This window comes from Aspergillus udagawae (assembly GCF_001078395.1).
Source record: "Aspergillus udagawae IFM 46973 DNA, scaffold_9, whole genome shotgun sequence".
In the NCBI taxonomy this organism is placed as follows: Eukaryota; Fungi; Ascomycota; class Eurotiomycetes; order Eurotiales; family Aspergillaceae; genus Aspergillus; species Aspergillus udagawae.
This window is the reverse complement of record NW_025091272.1, coordinates 1,654,093-1,681,772: the sequence shown is the minus strand read 5'-3', so window position 1 is coordinate 1,681,772 and position 27,680 is coordinate 1,654,093. Positions and strand designations below refer to the sequence as shown.

The 27,680-nt window shown below is 51.0% G+C and overlaps 14 protein-coding genes across 14 annotated transcripts; 7 read left to right on the top strand and 7 right to left on the bottom strand.

Moving 5' to 3' along the window:
• Positions 1 to 589: 589 nt before the first annotated feature.
• Aud_010831 (chaperonin-containing T-complex subunit CCT2) lies at positions 590 to 2,374 on the bottom strand (the record flags this gene model as incomplete). The annotated part of the gene is made up of 4 exons (XM_043295662.1): positions 590 to 649; positions 707 to 2,081; positions 2,160 to 2,317; positions 2,372 to 2,374. 4 exons carry the CDS (start codon positions 2,372 to 2,374, stop codon positions 590 to 592), a joined length of 1,596 nt encoding a protein of 531 aa, XP_043151597.1.
• A 259-nt stretch (positions 2,375 to 2,633) lies between these two features.
• Positions 2,634 to 4,641, top strand: Aud_010830 (WD40 repeat domain-containing peptidylprolyl isomerase; the record flags this gene model as incomplete). Its single annotated transcript, XM_043295661.1, has 3 exons — positions 2,634 to 2,709; positions 2,778 to 3,155; positions 3,209 to 4,641. The coding sequence occupies 3 exons, from the start codon at positions 2,634 to 2,636 to the stop codon at positions 4,639 to 4,641; spliced, it is 1,887 nt and encodes a 628-aa protein (XP_043151596.1).
• A 641-nt stretch (positions 4,642 to 5,282) lies between these two features.
• Aud_010829 (uncharacterized protein) lies at positions 5,283 to 6,241 on the bottom strand (the record flags this gene model as incomplete). The annotated part of the gene is made up of 2 exons (XM_043295660.1): positions 5,283 to 5,685; positions 5,751 to 6,241. 2 exons carry the CDS (start codon positions 6,239 to 6,241, stop codon positions 5,283 to 5,285), a joined length of 894 nt encoding a protein of 297 aa, XP_043151595.1.
• A 1,814-nt stretch (positions 6,242 to 8,055) lies between these two features.
• Aud_010828 (putative short chain oxidoreductase/dehydrogenase) lies at positions 8,056 to 9,019 on the top strand (the record flags this gene model as incomplete). Its single annotated transcript, XM_043295659.1, has 3 exons — positions 8,056 to 8,348; positions 8,409 to 8,590; positions 8,640 to 9,019. The coding sequence occupies 3 exons, from the start codon at positions 8,056 to 8,058 to the stop codon at positions 9,017 to 9,019; spliced, it is 855 nt and encodes a 284-aa protein (XP_043151594.1).
• A 448-nt stretch (positions 9,020 to 9,467) lies between these two features.
• Aud_010827 (NAD(P)-dependent alcohol dehydrogenase) lies at positions 9,468 to 10,620 on the top strand (the record flags this gene model as incomplete). Its single annotated transcript, XM_043295658.1, has 3 exons — positions 9,468 to 9,756; positions 9,817 to 10,278; positions 10,346 to 10,620. 3 exons carry the CDS (start codon positions 9,468 to 9,470, stop codon positions 10,618 to 10,620), a joined length of 1,026 nt encoding a protein of 341 aa, XP_043151593.1.
• A 262-nt stretch (positions 10,621 to 10,882) lies between these two features.
• On the top strand, positions 10,883 to 11,557 carry Aud_010826 (uncharacterized protein; the record flags this gene model as incomplete). The annotated part of the gene is made up of 1 exon (XM_043295657.1): positions 10,883 to 11,557. The coding sequence occupies one exon, from the start codon at positions 10,883 to 10,885 to the stop codon at positions 11,555 to 11,557; it is 675 nt and encodes a 224-aa protein (XP_043151592.1).
• A 285-nt stretch (positions 11,558 to 11,842) lies between these two features.
• Aud_010825 (uncharacterized protein) lies at positions 11,843 to 13,752 on the bottom strand (the record flags this gene model as incomplete). The annotated part of the gene is made up of 7 exons (XM_043295656.1): positions 11,843 to 12,141; positions 12,194 to 12,460; positions 12,555 to 13,053; positions 13,133 to 13,186; positions 13,236 to 13,416; positions 13,464 to 13,543; positions 13,594 to 13,752. 7 exons carry the CDS (start codon positions 13,750 to 13,752, stop codon positions 11,843 to 11,845), a joined length of 1,539 nt encoding a protein of 512 aa, XP_043151591.1.
• Positions 13,753 to 14,829: 1,077 nt separating this feature from the next.
• Aud_010824 (uncharacterized protein) lies at positions 14,830 to 16,049 on the bottom strand (the record flags this gene model as incomplete). Its single annotated transcript, XM_043295655.1, has 2 exons — positions 14,830 to 15,606; positions 15,663 to 16,049. The coding sequence occupies 2 exons, from the start codon at positions 16,047 to 16,049 to the stop codon at positions 14,830 to 14,832; spliced, it is 1,164 nt and encodes a 387-aa protein (XP_043151590.1).
• Positions 16,050 to 17,381: 1,332 nt separating this feature from the next.
• On the top strand, positions 17,382 to 18,412 carry Aud_010823 (putative thiamine pyrophosphokinase; the record flags this gene model as incomplete). Its single annotated transcript, XM_043295654.1, has 2 exons — positions 17,382 to 17,422; positions 17,470 to 18,412. 2 exons carry the CDS (start codon positions 17,382 to 17,384, stop codon positions 18,410 to 18,412), a joined length of 984 nt encoding a protein of 327 aa, XP_043151589.1.
• Positions 18,413 to 18,560: 148 nt separating this feature from the next.
• Aud_010822 (Zn(II)2Cys6 transcription factor) lies at positions 18,561 to 21,305 on the bottom strand (the record flags this gene model as incomplete). The annotated part of the gene is made up of 5 exons (XM_043295653.1): positions 18,561 to 18,647; positions 18,703 to 19,661; positions 19,711 to 21,086; positions 21,159 to 21,185; positions 21,244 to 21,305. The coding sequence occupies 5 exons, from the start codon at positions 21,303 to 21,305 to the stop codon at positions 18,561 to 18,563; spliced, it is 2,511 nt and encodes an 836-aa protein (XP_043151588.1).
• Positions 21,306 to 22,170: 865 nt separating this feature from the next.
• Aud_010821 (putative integral membrane protein) lies at positions 22,171 to 23,292 on the top strand (the record flags this gene model as incomplete). The annotated part of the gene is made up of 7 exons (XM_043295652.1): positions 22,171 to 22,248; positions 22,314 to 22,351; positions 22,443 to 22,466; positions 22,530 to 22,722; positions 22,778 to 22,829; positions 22,893 to 23,052; positions 23,106 to 23,292. The coding sequence occupies 7 exons, from the start codon at positions 22,171 to 22,173 to the stop codon at positions 23,290 to 23,292; spliced, it is 732 nt and encodes a 243-aa protein (XP_043151587.1).
• Positions 23,293 to 23,986: 694 nt separating this feature from the next.
• Positions 23,987 to 24,798, top strand: Aud_010820 (presequence translocated-associated motor subunit PAM17; the record flags this gene model as incomplete). The annotated part of the gene is made up of 2 exons (XM_043295651.1): positions 23,987 to 24,553; positions 24,622 to 24,798. The coding sequence occupies 2 exons, from the start codon at positions 23,987 to 23,989 to the stop codon at positions 24,796 to 24,798; spliced, it is 744 nt and encodes a 247-aa protein (XP_043151586.1).
• Positions 24,799 to 25,130: 332 nt separating this feature from the next.
• On the bottom strand, positions 25,131 to 26,228 carry Aud_010819 (enoyl-CoA hydratase/isomerase family protein; the record flags this gene model as incomplete). Its single annotated transcript, XM_043295650.1, has 4 exons — positions 25,131 to 25,284; positions 25,333 to 25,689; positions 25,741 to 25,851; positions 25,903 to 26,228. 4 exons carry the CDS (start codon positions 26,226 to 26,228, stop codon positions 25,131 to 25,133), a joined length of 948 nt encoding a protein of 315 aa, XP_043151585.1.
• A 512-nt stretch (positions 26,229 to 26,740) lies between these two features.
• Aud_010818 (dienelactone hydrolase family protein) lies at positions 26,741 to 27,487 on the bottom strand (the record flags this gene model as incomplete). The annotated part of the gene is made up of 2 exons (XM_043295649.1): positions 26,741 to 27,140; positions 27,222 to 27,487. 2 exons carry the CDS (start codon positions 27,485 to 27,487, stop codon positions 26,741 to 26,743), a joined length of 666 nt encoding a protein of 221 aa, XP_043151584.1.
• Between the last annotated feature and the right edge of the window lie 193 nt (positions 27,488 to 27,680).

Genomic DNA, 27,680 nt, shown 5'->3' with positions numbered 1-27,680 from the left:
TCTTGTGCCCGTCAGGACTCTCAGATCCCCCAGCTAAAAATAGCAGCAGCTAACCACCAAGACCTTGGCCCCATTGCTTAAATCGCCCAGCCATTTGACATGTGTTACATGTGTCTCGACAAGCATAGGCGCGATATAAGTACATTTTTGGATCGGATTCCAACTTTGTAAACGATTGAAGCCATCAAAATCCCTCATATTTTCTTGAAAAGCTACAAGATGACGGATGACAAGATCGGTGCTTCTGCTGTCCTACTGGGATGATCAGAAATCAATGGGCCACACAACATGTGGGCCGTTGCGTATGTACCTTATTAGGTTTGCGGACTCACTGTCTCCGATTAAATAAATCAGTGGGAAGCAGCGGGCTGATCCCAAGAATGTTCAGCGGCCTATGACATATATGTTTATCTTTTAAGACGAATGGTCACAGTATTGCGCATTTTCTTTGGGCCAACGCCATACAAAGGTCTACATGAGGAGAATACTGAATCAAACTTGCGGATCAGGCCCGGAGATATTTAATTTATTATCATCATGCGCGCTGTATCATAAATCCTGTACTGAAGACACTATTTTCTCCCATCCTTCACATACGCTCGCGTCTGCGAGGAGCAGCCCGGATAATGTTGTCGACACGCAGGAGAAGCTGTACGGTATCGTTAGCTAAAGAGTTTCTGAAAATCAAGTAAACGACCATGCTTACCTCCGCGGCTTCTGATGCCGAGGAAACAACCGCCTTCTTCAGCTTGTAGCTCTCCACAACACCCAACTCCCGCATATCAGCAATACCACCGCCAGGGGTAAGCAAATCCAGACCGGAACTGGTCATGCCGTTGTTGATGGCCTGGCGGAGTCTTGTAACCAGATCGCTCGAGTCCAAACCGGCATTGTCGGCCAGGATAGTAGGCAATTGCCGAAGAGCGTAGGAGAATGCGTCCACAGCCAGCTGCTTCTTGCCGGTAGTGTTCTGGGCCGCCTGTTCGACGGCCTTGGACATCACCATCTCGGCACAGCCACCGCCCAGTGTGACCCGGGGATCCTTGACAGTCTGAGAGAGAACAGCCAGAGCATCGTGGAGAGATCGCTCTGCCTCATCGAGAAGCTGCTCGGTGGCACCGCGCAGCACGATGGTGCATGCCTGACCGGCAGCCACGCCCGAGAACTTGATGAGGGTATCCTCGCCAATGATAACTTCCTCAATAACGTCACACTGGCCAAGCTTGACCTGTTCAGGGTGATCGAAGGTCGAAGCAATCTCACCACCAGTGACCAGGGCAAGACGCTCAATGCCGTCGAAGTCGGCATGCTCGATGGACATGATGCCTGCCTCGGTGAACAGCTGCTCGGGCCAGTTGTAGATGAGTTGACGGTTGACGAAGCAGTTGATGCCGTGAGCCTTGATCCGTTCAACCTTGGCTCTCATCTTTTCGCGCTCCGCCTTCTCCAGCTCAGCCAGTTTGCCCGTCGACTCGACCTTGACCCGTGCACCGAAGATCTTGACCTTGTCAGTATCCATGGCGGTGTTGGCAACCAGAATCTTGGCATTCTCCAAGCGCTTGGGCTGGTTCACACCGATCTTCTTGTCAAGGATGAAGCCTTCGTCCAGGTACGAGTCGCCGAGCTTGCCGCCGGCCTTTTTGATGATCTGGATATGGCTGAGGTCGGTCGAGCCCTTCAACCGGAGAACGGCATCGCAGGCGAGAGCAGCAAAGTGTTCGCGGTCCTGAGCCAGCACCTTGGAGCTGAGGGTTGTCCGAGCAATAGCGTGAAGATCTTTCCGGAAAGCCTCCATATCCTTGCTTCGGTCGACGGCAGCCTTTTCAAGGGCCTCCAGAGCGGCCTTGCTGGCTATCCGGTAGCCTTCGATGATGGTCTGAGGGTGGATTTTGCGGTTCACAAGCTTCTCTGCCTCACGCAGCAACTCCGCTGCCAACACCGTCACGGATGTCGTTCCATCACCCACTTCATCGTCCTGGACCTTGGAGATGTTCACCAGCACCTTGGCCGCGGCGTTATCGAGGGCAATAGACTTGAGGATAGTAGCACCGTCATTTGTTACGAGGATGTCGCCGGTTGACCTATTTTACCCCGAGAGTCAGTTCTGGCAAGCTCATGTACAACAAACCCCGCATTCTCAGGAGACCACCCCCACGTACGCTGACTGAAGAATCTTGTCCATTCCCTTAGGACCTAATGTGCTTTTCACCAAGTCACCAACAGCGATGGCACCGACAAAGGCGGACAGACGGGCATTTTCGCCCTTTTCTTCGATAACATCGTCGGCAAAGATCTGAGTGGGATTGGCGAAGGACGCCTGCAGGTGGTCAGTATTTTGCAAATTAGAGTGTTAATAGAGGAGACGACGAACCATGATGAATAATAGATAATTAAAAAGCAGCTACCGGCGGGAGGAAAGCAAGCAGCTCAGGGGGAATACTGGTTCGAAATCACCGTTGAGGATTCAATAATAATGCGGGACGTCCAGAAAAGTTCGCGATGTGGCCCAAGCTCAAGTTGTAGCTACAGACCGCCCGCCTAAGAAGTCCCTCTCAACAACCCCATTCGATCCAATTCAAGCGCGCTCCTCGCTGTACCCTCTCAAAAGAAATCTTTAATATTTATCTTTCACAATGGCGGATACTGACGAACAAGCGAAGCTTGCAGTCAATAAACGTCCTCATGCAGCCATTGAAGATGAAGAGGATGGTGCGTTGAACCCTTCCCGAACAGCGTCTGATTCCGACTGAAAACAGGAAACTGATCTAGGCTTTCAGGAAATGGCTCATCCTCAGACGATGACTTCGGTCCAGCTCTACCCTCCGCCGATGCGCCGAAGAAAAAGCGACGCAAGCTACCCTTCGAGAAGGTCTACGTGAATGCGCTGCCCACGTCTCCGCGGTACTCGAAATCGCTTATGCACAAGGAGCAGCTCTCCTTCGTTACGATGACCCCCTACACAGATTTTCTTATCACGTCGTCGATGGACGGTATTGTGAAGTTTTGGAAGAAAATGGCCGTCGGTGTCGAGTTCGTCAAGGAATTCAGGGCGCATCCTGCGGAGATCAAGAGCGTCAGCGTCAGCGCCGACGGAAGGAGTTTTGCGACGGCTGGTGCGGACAAGACGATCAAAATCTTTGACGTTATAACTTTCGGTAGGCTTGATCTCTGATGTAATTTCCACTTTGTCAACTAATCGCTTGTCCAGATTTGCTGGCCATGCTTTCCTTGGATTTCACACCGCGCTGTGTCTGCTGGGTACACCCTCGCGGCGCATCCCTCCCATTGCTGGCCGTGACGGACGAGAATAGTCAGATGATACACGTCTTTGATGGCCGTGGGGAGAATTCCACTCCCTTAAACACCGTTAAATCGATCCACCGTAGCCCAGTGGCAGCCATCGCCTTCAACAACGCATACGACTGTGTCATTTCAGCCGATCAGTCCGGAATGGTCGAGTACTGGCGCGCGAGCGACGGCTCATATGAGAAGCCCGATAATGTATTCGAGCTCAAATCCTCGACGAACCTGTTCGAGTTCAAGAAATCCAAATCGGCACCCGCGTCCATCACAATATCACCATCGGGTGAGCAATTTGCAACCGTCTCATTTCCCGACCGGCAGGTCCGAGTCTTCGACTTCGCGACGGGCAAGCTCTACCGGAAATACGACGAGTCTCTCACCACCATCACAGAAATGCAGCAAGCCGGCACAGCCCTCTACCCACTCGATGAGGTGGAATTCGGCCGCCGCCTCGCCATTGAGCGCGAACTCGAGAATCTCATCACCCAACCCAAAATCAACGTCATCTTCGACGAATCAGGCCACTTTGTACTCTACGGCTCCCTCTACGGCGCCAAGTGCATCAACACCTACACCAACCGTGTCGTCCGCGTCTACGCAAAGGACGAGCCCTTCCGCCCCCTCAACCTGGCCATGTATCAGGGCCAACCACAAAAGAAAGGCATCATGACGGTCTCCATGGCCGCAAGCGCCAACCCCCTGCTGCAGGAATCCGAAGAACGAGACCCGATCCTCGTCTCGACGGGCTTCGCAAAGATCCGCTTCTACCTCTTCACCAACGAAACCGAGATCTCCAAATCCAGCCGAGACGTGCAGAACGAACGCCCGACGCAGGCCGACGCCCGCGAGACAACCGCCAAAAAGGCCGCTGAGACGGGCACCTCGGCCATCCTCCACACCACATTGGGGGACATCCACCTGCGGCTTTTCCCGCAGGCGGCGCCCAAGGCAGTCGAGAATTTCGTCACCCATGCGCGCAATGGGTACTATAACAACACTATCTTCCACCGGGTGATCCGCAAATTCATGATCCAGGGTGGTGATCCGCTCGGTGACGGGACGGGTGGGGAGTCGATCTGGGGCGGGGAGTTCGAGGATGAGTTCTCGAGTCTGAAGCACGACAAACCGTATACACTGTCCATGGCGAACGCGGGGCCCAACACCAATGGCAGTCAATTCTTCATCACGACGGAGAAGACACCTTGGCTGGATGGTAAACATACTATTTTTGGACGGGCGGTGCAAGGGTTGGACGTCATACACAAGATCGAAAACACTAAAACATACAAGGAGAAGCCGGAGCAGGACATCAAGATCGTGAGCATTACTGTGACTTGAGCGAGTGCGGTCAAGGATTTCTTTCCTGAACGCCTCATGACGACTGCCATTTACTCTGAAGCCATCCACTTGCATGTAAATTACCCCGTGCGTATCTAGCATAGTCAAGAATTATTTTTCTTCCCAGGTTTTGAAACAGCAAGACTAGCTTAGAGAGCCATTGTGAAAAGCCCGCTCGGCCTTAGAGCAGGACTGGAGGGCGCCTCTGGATCCTGTTGCATCTAACAGGACAGAGCCAAGGAAAGACCTAGCTAGACATTGCAAGCCAAAGAGATCCCAAAGCTCAGAGAACGCCACGTGAGGGGAATCAAAGGTACTATATCCCGCAGAAGATAGAACAGAGAAAGGTGGCAAGAAGGCCGGACAACGTACTCACAAACATCGTACCACACTATAAAAAATGCGCACTGATTCGACAGCGAGGGGAAACATTTTCAAGAAGATTCAAAAGATGGACACGTAAACGCCGGATATATGCAAGCTTGAGGTGTTGGTCATACCACCGACCACCAAAACACTGAACAAAATCCAAGGAGGAATGGGGTTGCAACCGTGATGAGCTGGCTGCTGAACCTTCACATCATTCGACTAAGGAATTTGTCAAAATCACCAAAAGAAAATGACAAACAGCCGGCTGCGAATCATCGAGTAACCTCCCGAATCTCCACGTCGTCGTCTGCCGACTGGGGTGTCTTTGCCAAACGCGACGAAGGGTGGCCAGACCGCGCTTTGGAGGGTACGACCTCTGTTCGCGAACTACTGGCGATTGAAGCGGAGGTCGGGTAACTTGACCGGGGCGGAGGTGCAAGGCCGCCCATGTTCGACGAGAATTGACCAGGTTGACCGGGACCTGGACTGTGGTCACGCGCGCGGCCGGCAAAGAATCCGCTCTCTGTTCCACTGCCGCTGCCGCCGACGCCATGATAGAGATTCGGATATTTGGCGTCGTGGCGTTTCTTGAGCCATGTGGCCACGGCGGCGATGATACTGAATGCGATGATAAGGACAATAACCATGATGATCCATTTGTAGTGCCCGTCCCACCTGCAAGAATGTTGTCAGTAGCGGGTTATGGAAGTAGTCGGGGCGCAATGCCGCGGTGTGCTTACCAGGTCTTGGGTTTGGTCTCCTCGGCCTGTACGTTTGAGCTTGAGCTTGAGGGAGCTGTGGTCGCTGCAGCAGCTGATGTGGCTGTTGTCGTGGCCCCTTCAGAATTGCCTCCGGAATTGCCTCCAGAACTGCAATAGTTGTTGTACCATGTCTGCAACAACTGTCTATCGGATTCGCTGGTGCACGAGTCGCAGACCCCATCGGGAGAGGTTTTGAGTTGAGATATCAGAGACGACTGGCAGAAGCAAGAGACATGGACTGCGTGTGTGTCTTCTGGACTAGCCAGGCAGCTGCCCGCTGCCTGCTGGAGCACCGTGCATGACAGACCGCATGCTGGGAACGAAGCGGAAGCGGCGGAAGGTAAAATGGTGTCGGTGGACGCGAGAACAGTGGTCGTGAGAAGGAAGGCGATTATCAACAGATGGAATAGTCGACAGGTCGGCTTGAGAACAGCATTGTTGGCGGTCCAGGCCAACAGCCCATATGCCATGACGACGCAGGTTGAGAGTACGGTGGAGACCGTCGGGTGGGAAGCTCACAGGAATAGGCGGCCCACCATCATAGGAAAAGGCGAAGGAAGAGGATGAAAGGTGACGGAGGAACAGGATAATTTAATGTAAAAAGAGGAGAGGATCAAAGGAATGACAAGCAATGGTCGATAGATGAGATCGAAAGAATGCTTCAATCTGATGAGATAACGGATGATCAACGAGGGAGACGGATTGGGCAAGGAAAGGAAACGAGAGAGCAGAGGAAGAGAAAGACAGGCAGGACAAGACAAGGAAGAAACTAATTCGGAACAGGGTTCAGGACTCAGCAGCAGAGTATTTCGCCTGACCCGTTAATGATTATTATTAGTGAAATCCAGGCACAGACACGATTATGGAGACAGCCTGGAGTAAATTAAAAAGCCCGCGTGGATAAATGGTGGAATCAATAATAGTCAAATAGGCAGGAGGAAAAAGCAGCTCCGCAAGCGGCCGGGGCGAAGATTGAAGACTAGACACACCTGACTGCCTTAGTTCTTGTCTAGCGGATGATTCGATGCAATTGATTCGATTGCATGCTCAAATCCTGGTTGCCAGCAGCCAATGTGTCCTTGGATCTAAATTGCGTCTCCAAGGCATTCAATTTCCCCAGGGTCAGGCACCCAGGCACTCAAGAAGCCATCCGCTTTTCTGTCACCTCAAGGTTACACTTGACACTTTACAGTAGCACGGAAGATTCAAAATGGCCATGTCCGGTTGCGGCACAATGTCATCTCAATGTCTACTCCGTACATGAGCTATCTGTCGATTAGATAAAAGAAACATCGAAACTTGGTTCGTAATCATACAATGTGAGTGGGAGGGTTGTGTCTCCCTGCCTCTACAGTACTTCTGTGCTTATTCTGCGTAGGCTAAAAAAAGCAGATGCAACATTTCGTACCACTAGTATTCCCACTATTGTCCTTGCGGTTATTCTTGGCGTGACCTATTCGACCAGACTCGAATTCCAACCATGGAGCCAGATAGAGATTGAGCTTCTGAGCTATCATGGAGTGTAAAGTCACTGTGACTTCATATCCGGATAGAAACTCGCTTCTCATGGTCTCTGACGGAACCTGGCATTGCTAGAACAGGAAAGGATCCGCGGAATGGATCGACCTGCTCAAGTTGCCCAGAACGTGAGAGCTTAGATTTGTGCGCTGGACACCGGTCGACTTCGCCAGGGGGAAGAATGTTGGCCTGAGGATCGTTCTTGAAGAAGCTCGATCGAACCGTCGACTTCGTAACGGTTAATTCTTATTTCAACATCAAAACTGTGTCGGTTTTTTCGTGACGATCTTGATGTGATGCCATGATTGCGACCGACGTCCCTCCAGTTGGGATGGTTGTTCACCAAAAAGCTGACAGACCATGCTACGAACGTTTGATGCGAGTTTCGCTATGCTTTTCAGTCCTCGGATTGCCTGAGATACTTTTACTGGACTACATTTGAGAGCTTGGAATATTGTGTCCTACCCTCGTCATTAATATGGGCACCGGCAGGACGAGGGAGACGCGGTCGGCGGAAGTTCTATCATCTGTGTTTTTCAGCCTATCTCCGCCCATCATCTCGTATACCTGCAACATGACGATGATCAACGTCGGAGTTGACGGATTTTGCGATAGCTTAGCCCCGACAATGTGGACCGATTTGAGTCATCCGTGGCAACATCTGATCTCGGGTACAGGGTATATATATCCTAAATGAGCCGTGACTTCAACAAGAAAGACAATCGAGAGAACGATCGTAATAGTAAAGGTCAGAAACACCAGTACAATGGCAGAACCTCAAACCTGGCTCATCACTGGCGCCTCCTCAGGCTTCGGGGCCATCCTCGCAGAGGCCGTGCTAAAAGCAGGTCATCGAGTCGTCGCGACCGCTCGAAACCCTGTCAAGGCAGCGCAGACTTATCCCCAGATCGAGTCGTTAGGTGGGACCTGGTTGCAGCTCGATGTGACCCGACCAGACACAAAGGAAACAGTCGAGGAGGCCATCCGGAAGCAAGGACGGATTGATGTTGTCATCAATAACGCAGGGTATGCTTTGCTCGGGAGTGTGGAGGATATGAGGTATGCCTTGTTATGACTCGTCTGCACTTGGAGTGCATCAGCCTGATCTGACGATCGCAGCGAGGAGGAGATCCACCAACAGATCAACACCAACGTCTACGGACCTATGCGAGTCATCAAAGCCGCTCTTCCGTTCATGCGTGCCCAAAGGTCCGGAACAATTGTGAACATAAGCAGTATCGCAGGGTTACAGGCTCAGCCGACGTGCTCACTCTACGCGGCCAGCAAGTTCGCTCTAGAGGGTAGGTTCAGAAGAAAGCCCGAAAAAACTCCTCGACTGACAAACACCAGGTTTCTCAGAGTCCCTTTCGAAAGAAGTGGCCCCGTTCAATATCCGAGTTCTCATCGTGGAGCCTGGCGCCTTTCGGACGAACTTCTTATCGGCGTATACCACCCCAGCCGCTGGACTGAATCCGGCGTACGAAGGCACGACCATCGATCAAGTACTACAAGTCTTCCAGAGCAGCAACGGGAAACAGCCAGGCGATCCGGTCAAGGCAGTTGAGCGAATCATCGATGTGGTTCAAGGGACCGGTATAGGTGCTGGCAAGACCGGTTATCTCCGCTTGCCGTTGGGACGGGACTGCATCGCACGGGCCAAGGGCAAGCTGGAAGAAGTGAGAAAGAATTTGGATGAGATGGAGGCGATTGCCTGCAGCACCGATTTGTGAACTCCAATAATATAGATTAAGACGAAAAAGTTCCTTCGGCGGTCCACCGTGTGATAAATGCGAATTGTGTTCCCCTTTGTGCTACCTGGCATGCTTCGAGGATGAAAAAATTCCTCATATCCACTATGACCACTGGAGGCCAGGAGTTGGGGTTCCTAGGCAACTCGTTTCCGCCTAACAAGTGATGCATAGATCCATCGTGAATGAAAAGCATCATTGCAGCCATCAAGCCGGATAATATGTCCGCCAATAAGGCCATTTTTCAGTAGTAGCGAGCTGCTACCGGTACCGTGGGCACCATTATGTCCTCAAAGCGTGATAATGACTTCATTCAGACGATACCTGCGATATACAAGCCTTACGACTGCCTGTCGAGAGCAGAAACAAGATACACGTATCCTTCGACAGCAAACTCCAAAATCTAATTCATCATTGTAAAGCCGCGCCAATGTCCAAAACAATCGAATTCAACGTCTTCAAAGGCTCCGAGAGTGGGGACGTCAACCCGGACACGATCAGGCGCACCATTCAGCCCTCGGAAGTTTTCGTCGAGATCTCGCACGCAGGCCTCTGCGGAACGGACCGGCTATTCAAGAACAAGGGCATTGCACTTGGCCACGAGGGCGCAGGCACCGTCCGCGACGTTGGAAGCGCAGTAACCAACTTCAAGGTCGGCGACAAGGTTGGCTTCGGCTGGGTGCGCAAGGTGTGTGGACATTGCGACTTCTGCGTTAGCGGTATGTACTTTCTACTTAATCTAACCCTCTTTTCGATTGATGGTAATGATATAATGCCAGGTCACGATCAGTATTGCCAGCAGCGCGAGCAGTATGGCAAGGAGAACACCGAGATCGGTGCATTCGCTACCCACGCCGTCTGGCACGAGAGCATGCTGATCAAGCTTCCGGATGACCTGGAGCCTGAGTATGCTGCTCCGCTGATGTGCGGCGGAGCGACTGTCTGGTGTGCTTTGACGTGCTACGATATCAAGCCTGGAGACCGAGTCGGGGTCCAGGGGATCGGCGGACTAGGGCATATGGCGATTCAATTTGCGTCAAAGCTAGGATGTGACGTGGTTGTATTCTCGAGCTCCGCCGCAAAGAAGGACGAGGCGAAGGGCCTGGGAGCGAACGAGTTCCATACACTTGAGAACGGTGCTGTGCGAGATGCTGTGCGGCCGGTAAAATATCTTCTCTGGTGTGGAAATGAGCCGCCTGATTTTCCCAAGTTGGTGCCTCTAGTCTTAACTGCGAGAGATTGTAGCTCAACTCTGTTCCAGGATCTTTCCGATTATGTCTCCCGACAGTACGATATATCTGCTGACAGTGAGCACGCAACAACCCCCGCTGCCAGTCATGCCGCTTATCTCGAACGGCATTCGGATTCAGGGCTCCGCGGTAGCCTCGCGTGTGGCTGTCCGCAAGATGCTGCGATTCGTGTCACTGCACAGAATCCGGCCCATCATCATGACATGGCCGATGACAAAGGATGGAATCCAAGCTGCATTCCAGATCCTGGAGCAAGGCAAGATGCGGTACAGAGGAGTTATTGTGGGCCAGAGACATTTGATGGGGAAGCCTGCTGTAGAGAAAATGGGATGATAGCGTAAAATTAAAGACTACTGGTTTGATGACGATGAATCCCCATTTCTGTCACTGTGTGTGTTGGTAAGACTGTAGGCTGCAGATTGTGGTGAGTTGATTTGCCGCGGCCCGCCCCGTCCACTACCACAGCTCCTGCCATAAACCATCACCGCACCACCTCGTCTCAAAATACCTAATTGTCAATGTCCACACAACTGATGGAACACCCAACATGACTGATTCAACACCATCCTGTCCCCTAGCTAACCCCGCAAACACCATGCCTCCCACCCGCGCCTCAAATCTCGCCCCAGGTCTCCTGAACGGCATCTTCACCTCCCTCAGCCAACCATCCCGCCGCTGGTCCCTCCTCCGCACCCTCCAAAGCGACAATCCCCTCGACATCAACGGCGAACTCCGCGGCACAGCGTCCTTCCACCCTCTGCGACATGGCTCCGCCCCCTCCGACCGCCGCGATGTCGTCTACCGCGAGGAGGGCGAGTTACCGAATACATTCGGGCCGGGACTACGCTGGACGAAGAAGTACATCTGGCGGCAGGGGGAGAATGGGGGGATAAGCGTTTGGTTTGTGAAGGTGAAGCCGACTGCAAAGCAGCCGGAGGCCCAGGATGAGGAGGACGAGGCGGATTACCTGTTTCACAACTTTGATTTTGAAGGGCATGGGCAGGGGCAGGACAGAGCGGAGACAGTGGACTCGAAGGAGTCGACATTTGTCACGCCGCCGGTGCCGCCGCTCGTCCCCGGATTGGAAGAGGATACGGCTGTAATCATGGCAAGGGGGAACCATCTGTGCATCAATGATATGTATCGGACCGCGTATGCGTTCCGGGTACGGCCTGAGTCCGGGGAGGTTGTCAGCTGGTCGAGTCGCCATGTGGTCAAGGGGCCGAAGAAGAATCAGGATATTGTGAACCTGTATCAAATGGAAGGATGAGGGCACCAATGGCGAGGATCACACCAGACGATCCGGATTTGAAACGATATATGCTACGTGCAGACCCAAACCTGTGTTCCTTCTACATCAAGTCGGAGCCAGTTGCCACTAGCTCCCATGACGATTTCTACATATGATATCCCGGAGATGCTCCGGGTGATGCAAGGATGGATAGTTGGCACATGTGACGTTTTACCTCAACTACCAGGTACCATTTGTACACCCTCAACCAAGGAAGTTGTATATCTCATTGGTATTCATCGATCATCAGCAATCATATCGCGTTCACAGCGTGTAAATGAAATCCGGCCTCTTATCTCCAAGAAGTTCGATTTGGCTGCGGTCCAATCCCTGAACCCAATGATCCCGATCTCCGCGCAGACGCTTGCGGTTCTCGAGTCTGAGGAGCAGATACTGCACCACCGAACCACCGAACAAGAACAAGACTAGATACGCCAGCACGGTACCATGGCCAGGATAGAAGGTGGGCGCGTCCTTGCCCCGGTAGATGTTGGAGGATACGATTCCGTTTAGGTTACCCCAGCCGATGACGATACCAAGCGTTACACCCCGTTTGTACACACCTAGATCATGTTGTCAAAATATTGCAATGTTCATGGACCTGGGAACACTCACCTTCAGTGTTGTTGCTAGCCCAGGAGATGGTATTCGAAATGGCAGGATAAATGCCCATGGCACCGAGGAATGTTCCCGCATACCGTGCTCCGGCTGATTTGCAGCCGAGGAGCATTGCGAAGCCAGCAATGCCGACGAGAGAGACGACGATGTTGCAGATGCCACGTTGGCGCGTGCGGTCAGCGATGAAACCTACAGCAACGGTAACGATGGCCGCTGCCGCGTATGGTGGAACACTGAGTAGCTGGGCCTTGATGGCAGTGTACCCTTGTCCTTGTTAGTCATTTCACTCGACAAAAATGTATTATAACATACCCTAGACTCTGTTAGCATATAGAACCACGAATTGTTCTAAGCAAACTCACCAGCTGGTTGATGATGGTCGGCACGAAAAGCGAGAATGCATACAGAGATCCATCCGCTCCCATGTAGATAATAGCGCCGGTATAGGTCTTCCAGTCTTTCAGACTAGCCCAGAAATAGGTCATCTTGAACTGCTCATGCTCCGCACTAGCCTGCTGGTCCTCCGCAAGGCGGCGTAGGACACGCTTGCGATCCGCCTCAGACAGGAATGTGGCCTCGTCGGGAAAGTCATGAACCATCCAGAACGACAGGATGCCGACGATGATGGTTGCCAGGCCCTCCAGGATGAAAATCCACGACCAGCCTGCCTTACCGCCAATTCCATCCATCTTAGCAATGGCAGCAGCGAGAAGGCCTCCGAAAGAACCAGCGAGCGCAGCGGCAGAGAAAAAAATGGCCATGCGTACACCGAATTCTGCTCGCTTGTACCAGCAGGAGAGGAAGTAGCCGACCCCTGGAAAGAGACCGGCTTCGGTGAGCCCGAGAAACCATCGGACCTGCTGCTTGTTAGCACCATCATGTCGGATGACAATGGACGCGGGAACCGAATGAATGAAAGGTCTATAGGGCACGCACCGCCATCAATCCAGACCAATTATGCACGACACCCATCAACGTCATACATATGCCCTATAACTGGATTAGCTCGAACTTGCAGCAAAAGCGACGTAGCCCGTACCCATGCGAGCATGATAGCAGGTATAAACACGCTCGGTCGCCATCTCTTGAGCAGGATATTGGTGATTGGCTCGAAGATCGAGTATGAGATGAAGAAAATGGTCAAGCTATCGTTATATTGGTCATTGGTCATTTTGAGATCCTTCTGCAGGCCAGCTAGTTTTGCATTGCCGATATTTGTACTTTGGAGAGTCAATACAGCTCGTCGCATCAAGTGAGAAGCACATACCGGTCTAAAAATGAAATCAAATACAACAAGCTGAGCCATGGGATCAATTTGATATCGAGCTTGCGAACGAGCGCGCGATCCTAGGGTCGGTCAGCCAAGGTTACTCTTTCAAATATTGAAGTCATCGTACTATCTTGGCTCGTTCCTCCGGACTGAGCCCTTCATCGGGATCTTCGAAAAGTTCGAGCTTTGATTTTGGGGCGAATTCATGCGACCCAGAACCCTTCTCCGCGTCGGATGGTCGGGGTAACTGGTCGACTGATGCTTTTTCATCCGTCGGTTGTGACATGATGATAGCCCTGGTTGCCTTAGTCACGGCAGTACAAGTAATTATGTATTTATAAGGAGTAAAGCAGGGGGACAGGGATGGGAGACAAGCACTAATGACAGGGAAGGAAGACAGGAGAAGATATGAGGGGAAGGCAAGGGGATGAAAAAAAAGAATTGTGTCGCCCACTACCACTGATCTTTAGTAGCTCTAATATACCGCGTGGAATTAGCAAGGTCCCTCCGCACTACATACGACATTGACAAGGAGGGGTTCTCGCCGAGGGGCGGTGGATGGCTAGATACCATCGCTTCCTCCAATTCCCCAACGAGTCCCGTGTCAATGAACGGCGCGGACGATCAATCGAGAATTCCCCATGACTCCAATAATTAGTCTAGTAGGCCAATTGATAAGCAAGAAGCATACCTCTCGTACCAGAGGGAATGCCAAGTCCGGGCCCCCAACTCTACTTTCCGGAAGCGGGAGCCTTAGCGCGGGATGGCCCAAATACCCCGCGGGGCATCTCCAGCTTGCTTGATTGCTCAAGGCTTGGCTGGACCACTTCCATCACAATATACACGGTGTGTTGATACCTTGAATGGCTACAAACTTAGGACAAATATGAACGGCTTCGTCGCAGATCCTAATTTCTAACAACCTAAAAACATGGATGGCCAAAGGATGTCTAGCAGAACGTGCAGAAAGTCAAAACTCTAAGCTGTTATTAGTGCGCTAGTGCTTGACGATCACAAAGTTGGAGACAAAGCGTAGGAATATGCAATTCGTTTCCTTAAGTCCGAAGGAAAGCAGTGCCCATTCCACGCGGAATTCTGCTTATGCATCGCGCTTTGACCACCAATACGAAGCGCAACCAATGTGAGCTCGTATCGGCCACTTGTCCGACCAAATTCTTGAAGTTGGCTAGACGTCGTTGGCTCGTGGCTTGCCACAACCCAACACAAAGAGGAGGTCATGAGAGGATTCCGCTATCAGTGGATGATTAATGAACAAACACGAGAGATGTTTCCAGAACCCGTTTAGAAAAACCCAACGCCTAACCCACGCCAACCCGATTTCCATCTCCATGAGGACTAGCCTTCATTCTGCCGCCCTTCTAAGAAACTTAATGCTGCATCTTTCGAAGCTAGGATGGCCTTGAAAGAGATCATACGCAGCTGCAGCCATCGTGATTGAATAGAAACGGACATAGATATCACCCACCACCTGTCCTTCCTCCACGCTTTCAATATAGTTGTAGTAGGCAGACCGCTTCAGCACGCGGTAAACCTCCTCCCTCAATGATCTCCGAAGGTTGCTGATGACCAGGCACCGGGTGTAGCCCTGATGAAAAGTGTACTGGCTCATCTGGGACGTCATGGGATAAGTCGGAGTGTGGACGAGAGCAACGTTGGCCACGCAGGAGCCCAAAGGTAGTCCTTCCTTTGATTTCCGAACAAAGTCTAGTGCATCCCTCTCGAACACAAACACAATGATAGAAGTGTTATATCCAGTGATAGGGCTTGTGTTGCAGAGAGAAGCCGAGTAGATCTCACCCGGAACAGACGGCAGTACCTGGCTCAGAGTCACGTTTGACGCGAGCTTCTCAATCCGGACAGTGCGAAAGACATTGGACTCCCGTCCAGCAGGAATATATCGGAGCCCGTACTGGAAAATCCAGAGATCCGAGACCGACTGCCGAGAAAGGAGGTTCGGACGATAAGAGAAGGCATCAGCCTCTTCTTGTTGATTCTCAAATATACTACATCCCTGTATGGCCCAGCGGATATTGCCATCCCAGGGAACGGTGTCCATCCCTGATCGGTAAAGCTTCGGGACGTCGGAATTCTTGCGTACACGAGCAACGACCAGAGGTTTCTGGGAAGCGAATTGTCAAAAGTAGCACAGCCAGCTATTACGTTAAGATCACTCACCCGCTCAGGCTCCAACACCGGAATCATCAGATCCTCTATCCCAGCATCAAGCAGGACATCAGAGGCCGTACGTTGCAGCGATACCGTTCTCAACTGGTTCGGATCGGTGACAGCGAGATGGATCCGTTTCTGAGGCGTCTTAGGCTGCAGAGTCGGGACTCTAATATCGTCCAAGTGACTGTCGAGGATGTTGGAGCATCGTCGTGGATTGAGTACAACTACTGCGGTCTTCTCGGAATAAACAGGTCCAAGAGAGAAGCTTTTGGGGGAGGCATTTTCAGCGGTATTGTTATCATTGTTCTTTGTGTTGGTGTTGTTTACTTCATGCTGAGTTTCCTTGTTCGCCAGGGAGCAAAAGGTCTCTGAAGGTTGAGAGGCTTGAGCCATGGCCAGAATTACGGCATCAAGACGGCGAAATAGAATAAAAAGACCGAGCAGGAGAGAAAAAAGTACTATAAGAGAGGAGATGGGACCGGTGGTGAGGGGAACACATCCTTCCATTTTGGGAAATGATTAAGTGGGAATCTGCAGCAGACATGGAAACTGAACGTAGAGTAGACTTCTCGGGAATGCTCGCTTCTCACACCTAAGTGAATTCTAGTTGAGAAAAGCTTGCGATTATATGTGAGAAAGTCGTGAAGGCTTCTACGAAGGCCTTTGTCCACAATGTTGCAGAATGTGCATCAATTCCGAAAGCTTCTATATGCGAGACATGTGTTAGTATGAGCGGAACAAGGAGTGAGTGTCTGATGAGACCTTCCCAAAGCAAAACAAAGGAATTATCAGCAACAAAGACACGTTCCGTTGAGACCACTATGTTGAGAATATCCTAGTGAGTTGTTAATATAGACCGTGCCTTCGTGATCTAGATATGACTGACATTGGCTTAGGAGGTCTACTGGGTATGTCGATATGTTAAGCGTGTGGGAAGTACTTGCGTGAAACCGAGGCGCAAAATGTCTCTGTAATGCGCAAGAGAGCAGTGAGGATGAGAGAAGAGAAGAGTCCGAACAGCTTGATAGCTAGCAACTTATACTGATTATTGAGCTAGAGATCAGCTGATTGGGCTATAGTGCTATTAGATATCCGAGAAGCAATCACAATGTTGGCCGTTCATGATTGCTCGCTGCAATGCCTTGACATAATCAAGCCACAGATACTTCAATGGTGAGACTTTCCAGTAGATCCCAGGGATCACCTTCCGGATCGAAGAGATGGTGTCAATACCCGCAAGGAAGACACAAAAGACAAAGATGATGGACGCTAATCCATTGTCCGTCGGAGACACAAAGATCTGAAGACTTGATCTATCAGGCTTAAGCATTAATGATAGAGCCCGGTTCTGAAAGACTGCGCATTGGCTCGCTAAAAATGTTCTGATATACGCAATGTCTGACGGGGAGACATAGCTCATCCTCTTCGAAACTTGTCACATTTAAAACATCCTGGGCCGATGTCAGACAATGTCTCGCTGTTTACTGGCTATGTATTCTGTGCCAACTCGGATGAAACAACATGATTCCCAGACTAGGTCATGATTCAGTTGCAGCGTGGTTGAGAAACTTCTTAGGGTCAGGGACTTTCTCATTGAACAGTAGATCGGATAGATCTACCGCTTGCGTTGGGCCGCGGAACCCAAAAATATCTTTTTGATAGTGGGGCCTCAAAAAATGTCATCACAAGTCAAGCACTTCCACTGGCCATAATAAACCAGCCGCAATGAAGAAAACCATACTAGAAATAGTCAAAGACTGCGACAAGTAAGGTTCCCTATCCTATATCATTGAATTACCACTAACAACCTCAGCTTCCCCTACAACCAACCCGGCGAAACAGCCGCTTACGAACAACAACTCTCCAAACTATGGAAATTCTTCCTCCCCAACGACCCTAGACCCCACGGCTATCTCGTGGAGTCTGTCGTTGAACGCATGCCCTGGACAGAAGATTTCCATGTGCTTCCCGCCCCGCACAAGGAAATCCATCTTCTCCCACAGGACCATGCGCGCGAGCAAGAAACCTGGACAGAGCGCTGCGAGCGCAGCCTTGACGCCCTTATCGCGCTCGCCAGGGCAAGAGGCGTCTTCCCAAGGCTGGGCCAGAGACGCGATGAGCGGTTTCCCATCATCGGCGCCCGGTTCCCCGTGAGTATCGAGCGCTCGGCTATATCCCTGTTCGGAATTGTCGGGCGCGGTGTGCACATGACTGTGTACACGTGGACGAACTCCGGTTTGAAGATTTGGGTGCCGCAGCGGAATCCGAAGAAGTCGACGTATCCGGGGATGCTGGATAATGCTGTCGCGGGGGGCGTTGCGGCGGGTGAGATGCCGATGGAGTGTTTAATTCGCGAGGCGGAGGAGGAGGCAGGGATGGAGGAGAGCTTGGTGCGGAAGGCGCATGCTGCCGGCACGGTGACGTGGTTCAATATCAGTGATGACCGGGCGGGCGGGGAGTCAGGCCTAATGAATCCTGGTTTGCTGTATGTTTATGATCTCGAGGTTGGCCCCGAGGCTGTTCTCAAGCCAGTGGATGAGGATGATGTTTGTGCGTTTCATCTAATGGATGTGCGAGAGGTGCTGGATGCGATGGCAGAGGGGAGGTTCAAGCCCGCGAGTGCGAGTGTCATGGTGGACTTCTTCGTCCGACATGGCCTAATTACAGCGGAGGATGACGAGGCTTATCCAGAGATCGTCTCAAGGCTGCATAGAATGCTGCCGTTTGCTACAAGTCCTGGGGCCGGAAGGACATGACCCTTCGCACTAACCCAACATCTCATCCTGGTATGATGTTTGCAGGTTATTCTCGACGACTAGCTCGGTTCACCAAGAAATATTTACTCATAACTGTCTCAGTTATTGTTCCTAGACTTCTCGCATTCGTGAGATTTAGGACCTCAGGCTATCCCAAGAATTCCCCCTGCGCCAAAGAACTCCACGGCAAGTCTTCATCCCAGCAACGCTGCATGAGCGTGCGAGCATTTTGCATCTGCAACAAAAAGTGTTAGTCGATTGCGCTAAACTGAAATTCTTCGATCGCGTACCTGCTTCAAGCCTGTGTTCTCCAAGCTCTTGACTCGCTCCATTATATCAGCCTGTTGTTGTAGATCTCGGGTTTCACATCCAGCGGTAAAAAGTGGAAACAATGCTCCGACTTCGGCCGATGCACCACGTTCAAGTTGCCCCAGTGCTTCGAGTAACCCATCCAGAGCCTGTAATACAGGAGCAGATGCTGATGGATTGCAGAGCACGCGACGATGAAGGTGAACCAGCCCAGCATATCGGAATGATCGATCAATCGCCGACATGTCCACAGACACAGGATCCTGGTGATGGCGGCTGTTGATCCGTGCCATATTATCGGCTACCTGAAAATCGGCAAGCAATGACTCGGCTTCAACAACGATATCCGTCGAAGGCCTCTGGTCAGGATCAACACTAATCAGACTACCCACGCGGGTTCTCTCGCACTGGTGAACTAGTTTGGCCAAGCGTGACAGCAACAACGCAGATTTTGCTGTGTATCCGGTGAAGCAATCGATAAAGAAATCGTCATTTGCCGGATGGGTAGAGCATGCACTGACAATCGACTGATACAGGAACAGAGGAGGCTCATTGTCTCGGCAGGAGAGAGATCCCATGATATCAATATATTCCAGCCAGCGTGAAAGAAAAGACCCGACTCGATTCCCAGCATACGCCATCTGCACTCCGTGCGCAAGGTAAAGATCGCGAGCGAGCTTCAGGTGGCTTTGCCACGGAATTGGTACTTCAAACGTGCTTGGCGAAATGATTTTCAAAGACAAGAGCATAATGGCTGCAGCAAGATGATTGTCTGTGATGTTCTGGTCCGGGTCCTCGAGTGCTATGCGCAAGGTTGGAAAGACATTGCTGACCCAGTGTGCTATCCTGTTAGCAGGTTCCGGGTGGTTCAAGTACCTGGCTCGGTGGCTGGCGGAATAGGCTAGCATCAGGTTCAAGATATTGGAATCCCCAATTGCCACTATCTACTGTCAGCCATATCACCAATAATGAGACTGAAAGCAGCGTACTTGACGGTAAAACCGTTATGAACGGGTTGTCCCCACAATCATGTGCAACCAGCATTTTGGCTGTATGGTTGAGAAAATGGTGAAAGTACATCAGATTGATGGGAGTTTCTACCAATGTCGATGGCAATGGCGACAGGTACCGAGGAATGTTGATGGGGACAGGGGATGCATAATACCCGCGTCCAACCTTATTTCCGAGTCCATGGTCAGGACATGCTGATTCGAAGGTAGTTCGGGTCTGGCGCTCTGGATTGATCAGGTCCAAAGCGTAATTGATGTCGATAGCCGAATGATCATCCATTTGGTTCAAATCCAAGTCGGGACGGCCATGGTCGAGGCCGTAATTATCAGTCACACTAGTCAAGTAGGCATACCACTTCTGTTCCGAGGATGAACGCTCGAAGGGCTGGTACATATCACGCTGACAAATGCCTTCAGCATCACGTCGCAAGCTGTACGTGTAGTCTTCAGAGGCAATAGGTTCATTCATGACCTTGGTAAAATAAGTCTCCGTAGAACCGGAGCCGGGGGATTTTATGGGCGTCTCGATTTGTACTGCACTAGAAGAATCTAGACCGACAGCATCTGAATGTGCGAATGAGTATCGGTGGCGCGGAGAAAGTCCTCCTGCCAGCTGGTCGTCATCGGTGTCAAAGGGAAAATCACTACGCGATTCACTTGAGACGGAATTTCGCTCTCCTCGGTTTCCCGTCTGACGCGGATGCACTACCGAAGGACGCATGAATGGATGGGACTCCATGGCGGCTTGTCGTATCAACGAGAGCGGTGATGGAATGGAGGGTTGTGAGAAGCTTAGGGTAGCAAGAATCCCGATACTCAAGCTTGTATCCGGGTAGATAACGTCTCCAGAAGGGTGAAGGGTTGAGGAAGTGAAGGACGAGTGCGCCTCCTGTGACATTGTCATCAGTTGCGTCGACGTATCGGGCCGTGAGTTGATCGTATCGTTCATTTGTGATGATATTATCCCTAATGAAGTTCTATTGTCACTCACATAGGGGAAGCTATTACCGGAATAAGCAGGAGAGGTCAGAGTTCCAAGGCCATTCTGAAGCTCCCTAGAGCAGGATGTCTCCGCTACCAGAGATGATCCACGAGCGGTAGCCCAAAGTGTGTTTTGAGAAATCAACTCCTGTGGACTGCCCTCTCCTTGACTTGATCCAAGGGAATCCACCCGTGCGAAATCCGAAGGCAGCACCGCCAAAGAGAGGAGATGAGCAGAGTGGCCACTAGACTGAGAACTTGGGGAGCTAACGGAGGATTTCCGCCTTGTTCTACCCTCCCAGTTCAGCCTGATACTATAGTCACAATTCTCATTCTGACGTCGGCAGTTGAGACAAGACGGCTTCTCTTCGTCACTAAAGCCGTTGTCAGATAGAGAATTCTGATGATGTGGAGCAGAGGCAAAGTAGCAGGAAATAGAAACATACCATTTGACTTTCCGCGCTTTACACGGCCTAGATACTTGTTCATTAAGTGATAAAACAAAGAATGGGTGAGACCGAGACTCCTTACCAACAACCCTTCCGGGATCTTCGTTTTGGCTCAGGTGCGCCGGGCCTTCTAGGACGAGGCATTGCACTTCAAGTGCGACTTGAGTGATTCGGCTGAGTGCAAAGATCCGACGAAAAATAGCAGTAGCGACTGGATGAATCGATAACTCGTACTCTGCAAAGTATGGCCGCCATACGGACACGATAGGACCTCAAGACACCTGGAGAATGACAATCGGTAACTTTTTCCGTCGTGGGGATCTTTTTGTCCAGCTGGATAGGTAGCGATAATCTATAAGACACCCGCACCTGGTGTTCGTACTCATCGAGCCGTGGAATTTGATAGACGAACTAACGCTTGTTTATACCACAGTCAGCCGAGTTTGACAAGGCGTGAAGTGGGTAGCGAGAGCACCAGCTGGCAACACTTAGGAGAAGATTGCTGGAAGGAGAGAACAGAGAAGAGACGAAACTGAAAGACCACGAGGAAAAGCGGAGAAGCTGGGCCAGTGGATAATACTGAACGGCAGATAGAGATGCAGAATCACAGATAAACCCAAACTAATCAAAGCGCTTGGCCATCGCTCGTTGGTCACGTCTGTTATCGGCACTTTCAATCAATCGTGTCCCGCTTTCCGAGTCTCAAATGTGGAGAAGACGATAACTGGAGCTGATAATGGCTGAACTAGACTGTTAACTGCTAAGCTGAACCAGAGAAAGCTGATAACCCAGTTATGTTATTAGCCAGCATCTCCGGGCAGCTATGGCTAGTGGCCAATCCGGTTAGCGTCGGTGCTGCCTGGGGACAAGGGGTGTGATGACGCAGGTTGATCTGGTCAGCTTCTGTGTACTGTTGACTTTCAGCAAAACAAGTACCGTATATTTAAACTACCTGTCATCTTCAGTATAATAGACTTCAATCTTGAAACGTATTTTTTTTTTCTTAATCATGGCCTTCTCCCTGGTTGCGAAACATCCTGTCCAACGGATGTCTAGCCCTTCCCGGGGGTTCTCTGCCCTGGTCCACGTGAGCTTGTGCCCGTTTGGATGTTGTTCCCTTGGGCGTTTGTCCCATGGCTGACGTTGCTCGAGTTAATCGGTTTAGCCAGCTTTATCGGCTCATTCAATTTGTGGGTGATCCGGGGTTTCTTTATATATCTTCATGATGATGACAGTGGGAGTTGTATCTGGTGTGGTTATTGGACTAACTTAATACCTCAGTATGCACGAGAATCCAAATCGCGCGTAAGCTTTTCCAATGCCACGGGCTCGGAATTCCCGCATATTAATACCTTGAATGCTCGGCAGTAATGAAGCGTATGGTTGGCATTTTCAGTATCTAACCGTTATTGGTCTTGCCTTGTCGACTCTCACTTTTGCTTTCGCGCTGTTGGCGGATCTGACCCTGTCCACCCGGCTATTTCTCGTTAAGAACCTCTTGTCGATTTGTAGCGCTCCGATGGAGGTGCTTATTAGTATTCTATACTGGAGTCTTCGCATGGTGAGTAGTCGAGCACCCTTATACCCGCATTTCCGCTTCTGACGAAGACTATAAGATCGACGAGCGCTTGGTGGTACCTGACTGGGCTTATATGCCAATGCAGGCTGGCAAGTCCTGAAGCTGGTCTCTTGTTCAGATGGATCCTTAAGCTAATATCATTTGTTCTGCAGATGTTGGTTTTCACGCCGTACCAGCCGTTGCGTTATTGATCGATCTTCTGCTGCTTTCCCCTCCATGGACAATCAGTATCTTACCGGCCTTTGGTCTATCGAGCACAATCGCGTTTGGTTACTGGATCTGGATAGAACGATGCTATAAGTACAATGGATGGTGCATTACATACTTACGTCGGCCGTCAGAAGCGGGTTACTAACAACGACCAGGTACCCGTACCCGATTTTTGAGCAGGTGCCTTTCGAAGGCCGCGTGGGTCTTTTTGTGATGAGCGCCATTGTCATGGCTCTGAGCACCGCAACCCTGAAATGGCTCTACGGACGTGTCAATGGCTTTGGGACAGCTTCAAAACCCCGGTCTCGTCCTGGCGCTCTGAAGCAGAATGGCGGTCTTTAATGGCCAAGAGGCTATCTGGGCCTTTTGTGGGCCCCAGTATACGGCGGCAAGAATAGACGGTAGAGTTTCTTCTTGGATGTACAGTTGTATCTGGTTTCTTCTTTGGGGAGCTATGTAAATATTGCTCCACCCAAGCGCGCATATACGGACATCTGGGTAGACGTTTGAATCACTTGGATTATATCATTAGAAGAGGTTCAGTAATATATGAAGTATGCTATCCGGCAATGGGGTTGTCAATGAGTAGTTTTAGGATATAGCTCGTAAAGCCTCCCAATCAAAGACGCCTACTCATCGCGGAGACGTTCATCACCTAGACCATATGTGGTACAAGATACCTCGATAAGAATTGAGGAATCAGGCAATGGCCTGGGTGCGAGCGCGAGAGAGTTATAGGTGTATTTTGCGAGTGGGATATACGCGTATGATCCGATCTAACATCCTAGTAATCATGTGTTCTCTCGTAAAAACATGGCCGTTTTCTAGTATTTTCTATTCTCCTTTTGCAGTAAACATTAAGGGTCTGACTGACGATCCACCAGTGACCTCACCGTCGAAAAGGCTAGTTAACTGAATGTGCTCCATCCTGCTTACATAACCCAGGCATAGCTTCTTCCGCCTGTTCGCTGCACCTCTTCAACCATCAAGCAGTGTTCTGCGACCACAACACTCCATTACATCCACAAATCTTAAGATGCACCTCACCTCAATGAACGGCACATTGCGTACGGCCGCCCTCAGTGGTCGGTTTGCCCTGGCCTCTCCTTCCCCTCTGCCCAGCACCACGCCGTTATTCCAATGCTGCCAGAAGATGTCGCTCAGAACACAGGCAAGGCCAGCCAGCACATCAACCACACGCATGTCCTTAAAACCATCGCCTCGTCCTCAGACAAATGCCATCTGCCTCTCTCCCATTCTCCGCAATACTGCTTTTCGCCTTAACTCGACTGCCGCAAACGCATCCCGCGCCGAAGCCTCCAAACTCGATTGGAATTCCTTCTTCAAACTCCGCGCATCTCGACGCAGATACACCCTCGCCTCGTCGATAATCGCCTCGATGGCCAGTACAGTTATTGGAGTACAGGTTCTTTCCGAACAGGATCTCGAGTCCCTCGGCACGCAGGTGATGGGCTTGGATCCCTTCATCGTCCTGGGATTGGCGACCGCTGCCTGCGGTGCGGTGGGTTGGCTCGCGGGCCCTTTCTTGGGCAATGCCATCTGGAGGCTAGTCCATCGCAAGTATAAGCCAGCTTTCTTAATGGTGAGTTCTTGATGTGATATGTTTTATGGGACTTTCACCGGTTTTGCTCGGTGCTAACAGTTGGCTAGAGGGAGAAGGAGTTCTATGACAGAATCAAGCGGTTCCGTGTCGATCCCTCGTCTAACTCGATTGCCAATCCTGTGCCAGATTACTATGGTGAGAAGATTGGTAGTGTTCAAGGTTACCGGCAGTGGTTGAAGGATCAGAGGGCCTACAACCGCAAGAGACGCAGTTTCATCATCTAATTGTATAAATTATCTCTAGCATGTCCCTTTCTTCGATATGGCAATTTCATCGGATTCGAGTCTCTCGATGTGCTTCAATTCTCATCTAAGCTCCGTTAGCTTTGCGTGGAGTTGTCTACATCAGTCTTTGAGCGATCGGCATGATTTTCTCTTCCACGTTGATCTGCTTCCGCTACAGAGGCTACCTGTCGGCAAGAGCATTTCATCTCTGTCCTGTAAAATATAAGCTATTCAAATTCATATCTGCTTCCTACAAGAACCTTGAGCTTGATCGATATAAGGTGTGCTCACGAGACACAGAATAATTACGACGACCAGCAGGGGACATCTGTTCACAACTTAGACGACTCTTTGGCAGCTTTTGCTGGTGGGTCGATCCTCGCCTCTGACCACCACGGGTAGTTCGCAGGCCCATCGTGCTCGAAAGTTGCCTTGAAGTTTGGCTTGCGCTTCTCGAAAAAGGCCGAAACGCCTTCTCTCTGGTCCCTGTCCAACGATGAGTATGGAGATTTAAATACGACGGCTGCTACTTACTTAGCCCCAAACATATGGTACAAGATCCCCGACTCGAGCAAATGCGCTTCTTCGGGAGACTCAGGTCCGCGCCACATTAATGCTCGATTCAGCGCAGAAGCCATTGGGCTGACGTTCTCGGCGATATCGGCAGCCAACTCCAGAGCTCGTGGAAGGATCTGGGTTCGCTCCGGTAGAGTCTCCGCAAACAACCCATCAAAGTGCTTTGAGTTGGGCGGGTAGACCCCCCCCGTTGAGACGAGGAACATCGCCCGAGAGTATCCGATCAGACGGGGGAGAAAGTACGACGAGCAAGACTCCATGGTGATTCCTCTTCGGGCAAAGACGAAGCCGTATTTACTCGATTCGTGGGCAACTCTGCCTTCACTCAGTATCCATTGCTTTAACGACACGGAATAAATACACTACCTTATCGCAGCCGGGAGAGTCATGGTCATGCCAACTCCAACAGCAGAACCCTGCATAGCAGCAATCGTAGGCTTCCGACATCTGTGGATCGCCAGAGCGACTCGACCACCACTAATGACTGGTCAAAATTTGATCCTCTCGTTTCAACCGCACAGAACCAACCTATCGCGATGATCCGCTGTCCTCTCTCGTTCTCGTCCGCCGCCAAACCCAATCTCCAAGTCCGCGCCGGCACAGAATGTCTTTCCCGCACCGGTCAGCACGACTACCTTTACGCGCTCGTCGAGGTCGAACATGCCGAAGACTCGTTCCAGGTTTTCAGCCATGACTTGTGTAAAGGCATTGTGCTTGTCGGGGCGGTCCAAAGTGACGATCACGACTGGGGTTGCGGTGGGGGAGCCGGCTGGGTGGTGGGATATCTTAATGTGATTTGTTTGGAGAGTCTCATACGAAGAGGGAATGGCAATTGGCGGTGGGTTGGGATACATTTTCAGGGTATATATTATGATGAAAGTAAGAGACTATGCTGTGCGGTGAATACTCTCTCAAGTTACTGCACAGTCGATCTTATACGCGCTGAATCCCTCCGGGCCATATCGGTAATGGTGAGCTGGTTTGGATGATATAATCTCGACATGAGATTCCGATGATATAATCTCGACATGGGATTCCGATGATATAATCTCGACATGGGATTCTGATGATATTATCCCCAAGTAAGGGATGGACGAGCTGCCTCGGTAGTCGGGCTGCGATATGCCGTTCACTAGGTTGCCCCGCAAGGAATGCGGAGAAACGGGTCGGCTGGGCGATCCATGATCCAGATCGTCAAGTCGTGATGACTTATGGTTCTTTCAGTATTATCCGAAGGCATGGTTTATGCTTTCTATATAATGACAACTCTAACTAATATCGTCTCGTATGGTGGAAAATGACAGGAAATTTTTCAGCGGAAGCCATCAGAAACACAATACCAGGAGCTGAGAAACCAGCATAGGCATCACGATTGATGCAGCCATTGTGTAAACCAGCTGACAGCAGCGTTCTTTCCTCGAGCCATCGCCTCACGGTCCCCGGCCTTGTTGCTGTCACCGCGGGTCAAACAGCCATGCTCCACCCCGGGGTAATGCTGATAATCAAACGGGACACCGAGGCTGGAAACCATGTCGAACGTATATCGCTTGAGCTCAGAGGTGCAGACCGGATCGTGTTCCGGAGCGAGTATCTGCACTGGAACTGCAGTCTCGTCGATATCCTTCTTCGTCAGAAGCGACGGATGCCCAACCGTGACGCAGTCAACGAGCGGAGGCTGATGTTCCTTTGCGCCTAGGCGGAAAGCAGCCCATCCTCCGTAGCAGAAGCCCGCAACGCCCACTTTTTTGTACTTCTCCCGTAGAGTTCTAGCACAGTCGAAGATCTCCGGCTCTCGTATCTGGCGGGAATTTCTCCCCACGAAACCGGGGACATCGAGCTTCTCTCACTCGCCCCTGAGAATCGGCTCGAACGGCAAGACTTCGCCGCCGAAGAAATCGGGGATGTAGACAGTTGCGTTGGTCTCACCGGCATAGTGATCTGCTAACAAGCGTACATTTGGAAAGGTCCAGCCCAGAAGATCATGGATGATGATGATGGCGACATCCGGGTTGTCCCCCACTATGTAGGCGTCGTTCTTGGCGAGCTTTGTGGTTCTCCCTGTAGGAGTACCCTCCCATTCGAATCCTTTCAGGCAACAAGCTGAGACAGACATACTTTCCGAGATCACTATGGTTCGACTTGACAGTGTCTTTGCCTCAGATGAATATGCTTGACAACGACTTAAAACATGAGTTGATCCCCGCGTAAGGGGATGGATAAGCAGCCCACGTGGGGCCAAATCGTGAAAGTGCTGCCTGCTAAGGACAAGGTATCTAAATATCAAGTGATAGCATGAGTTCTGACAT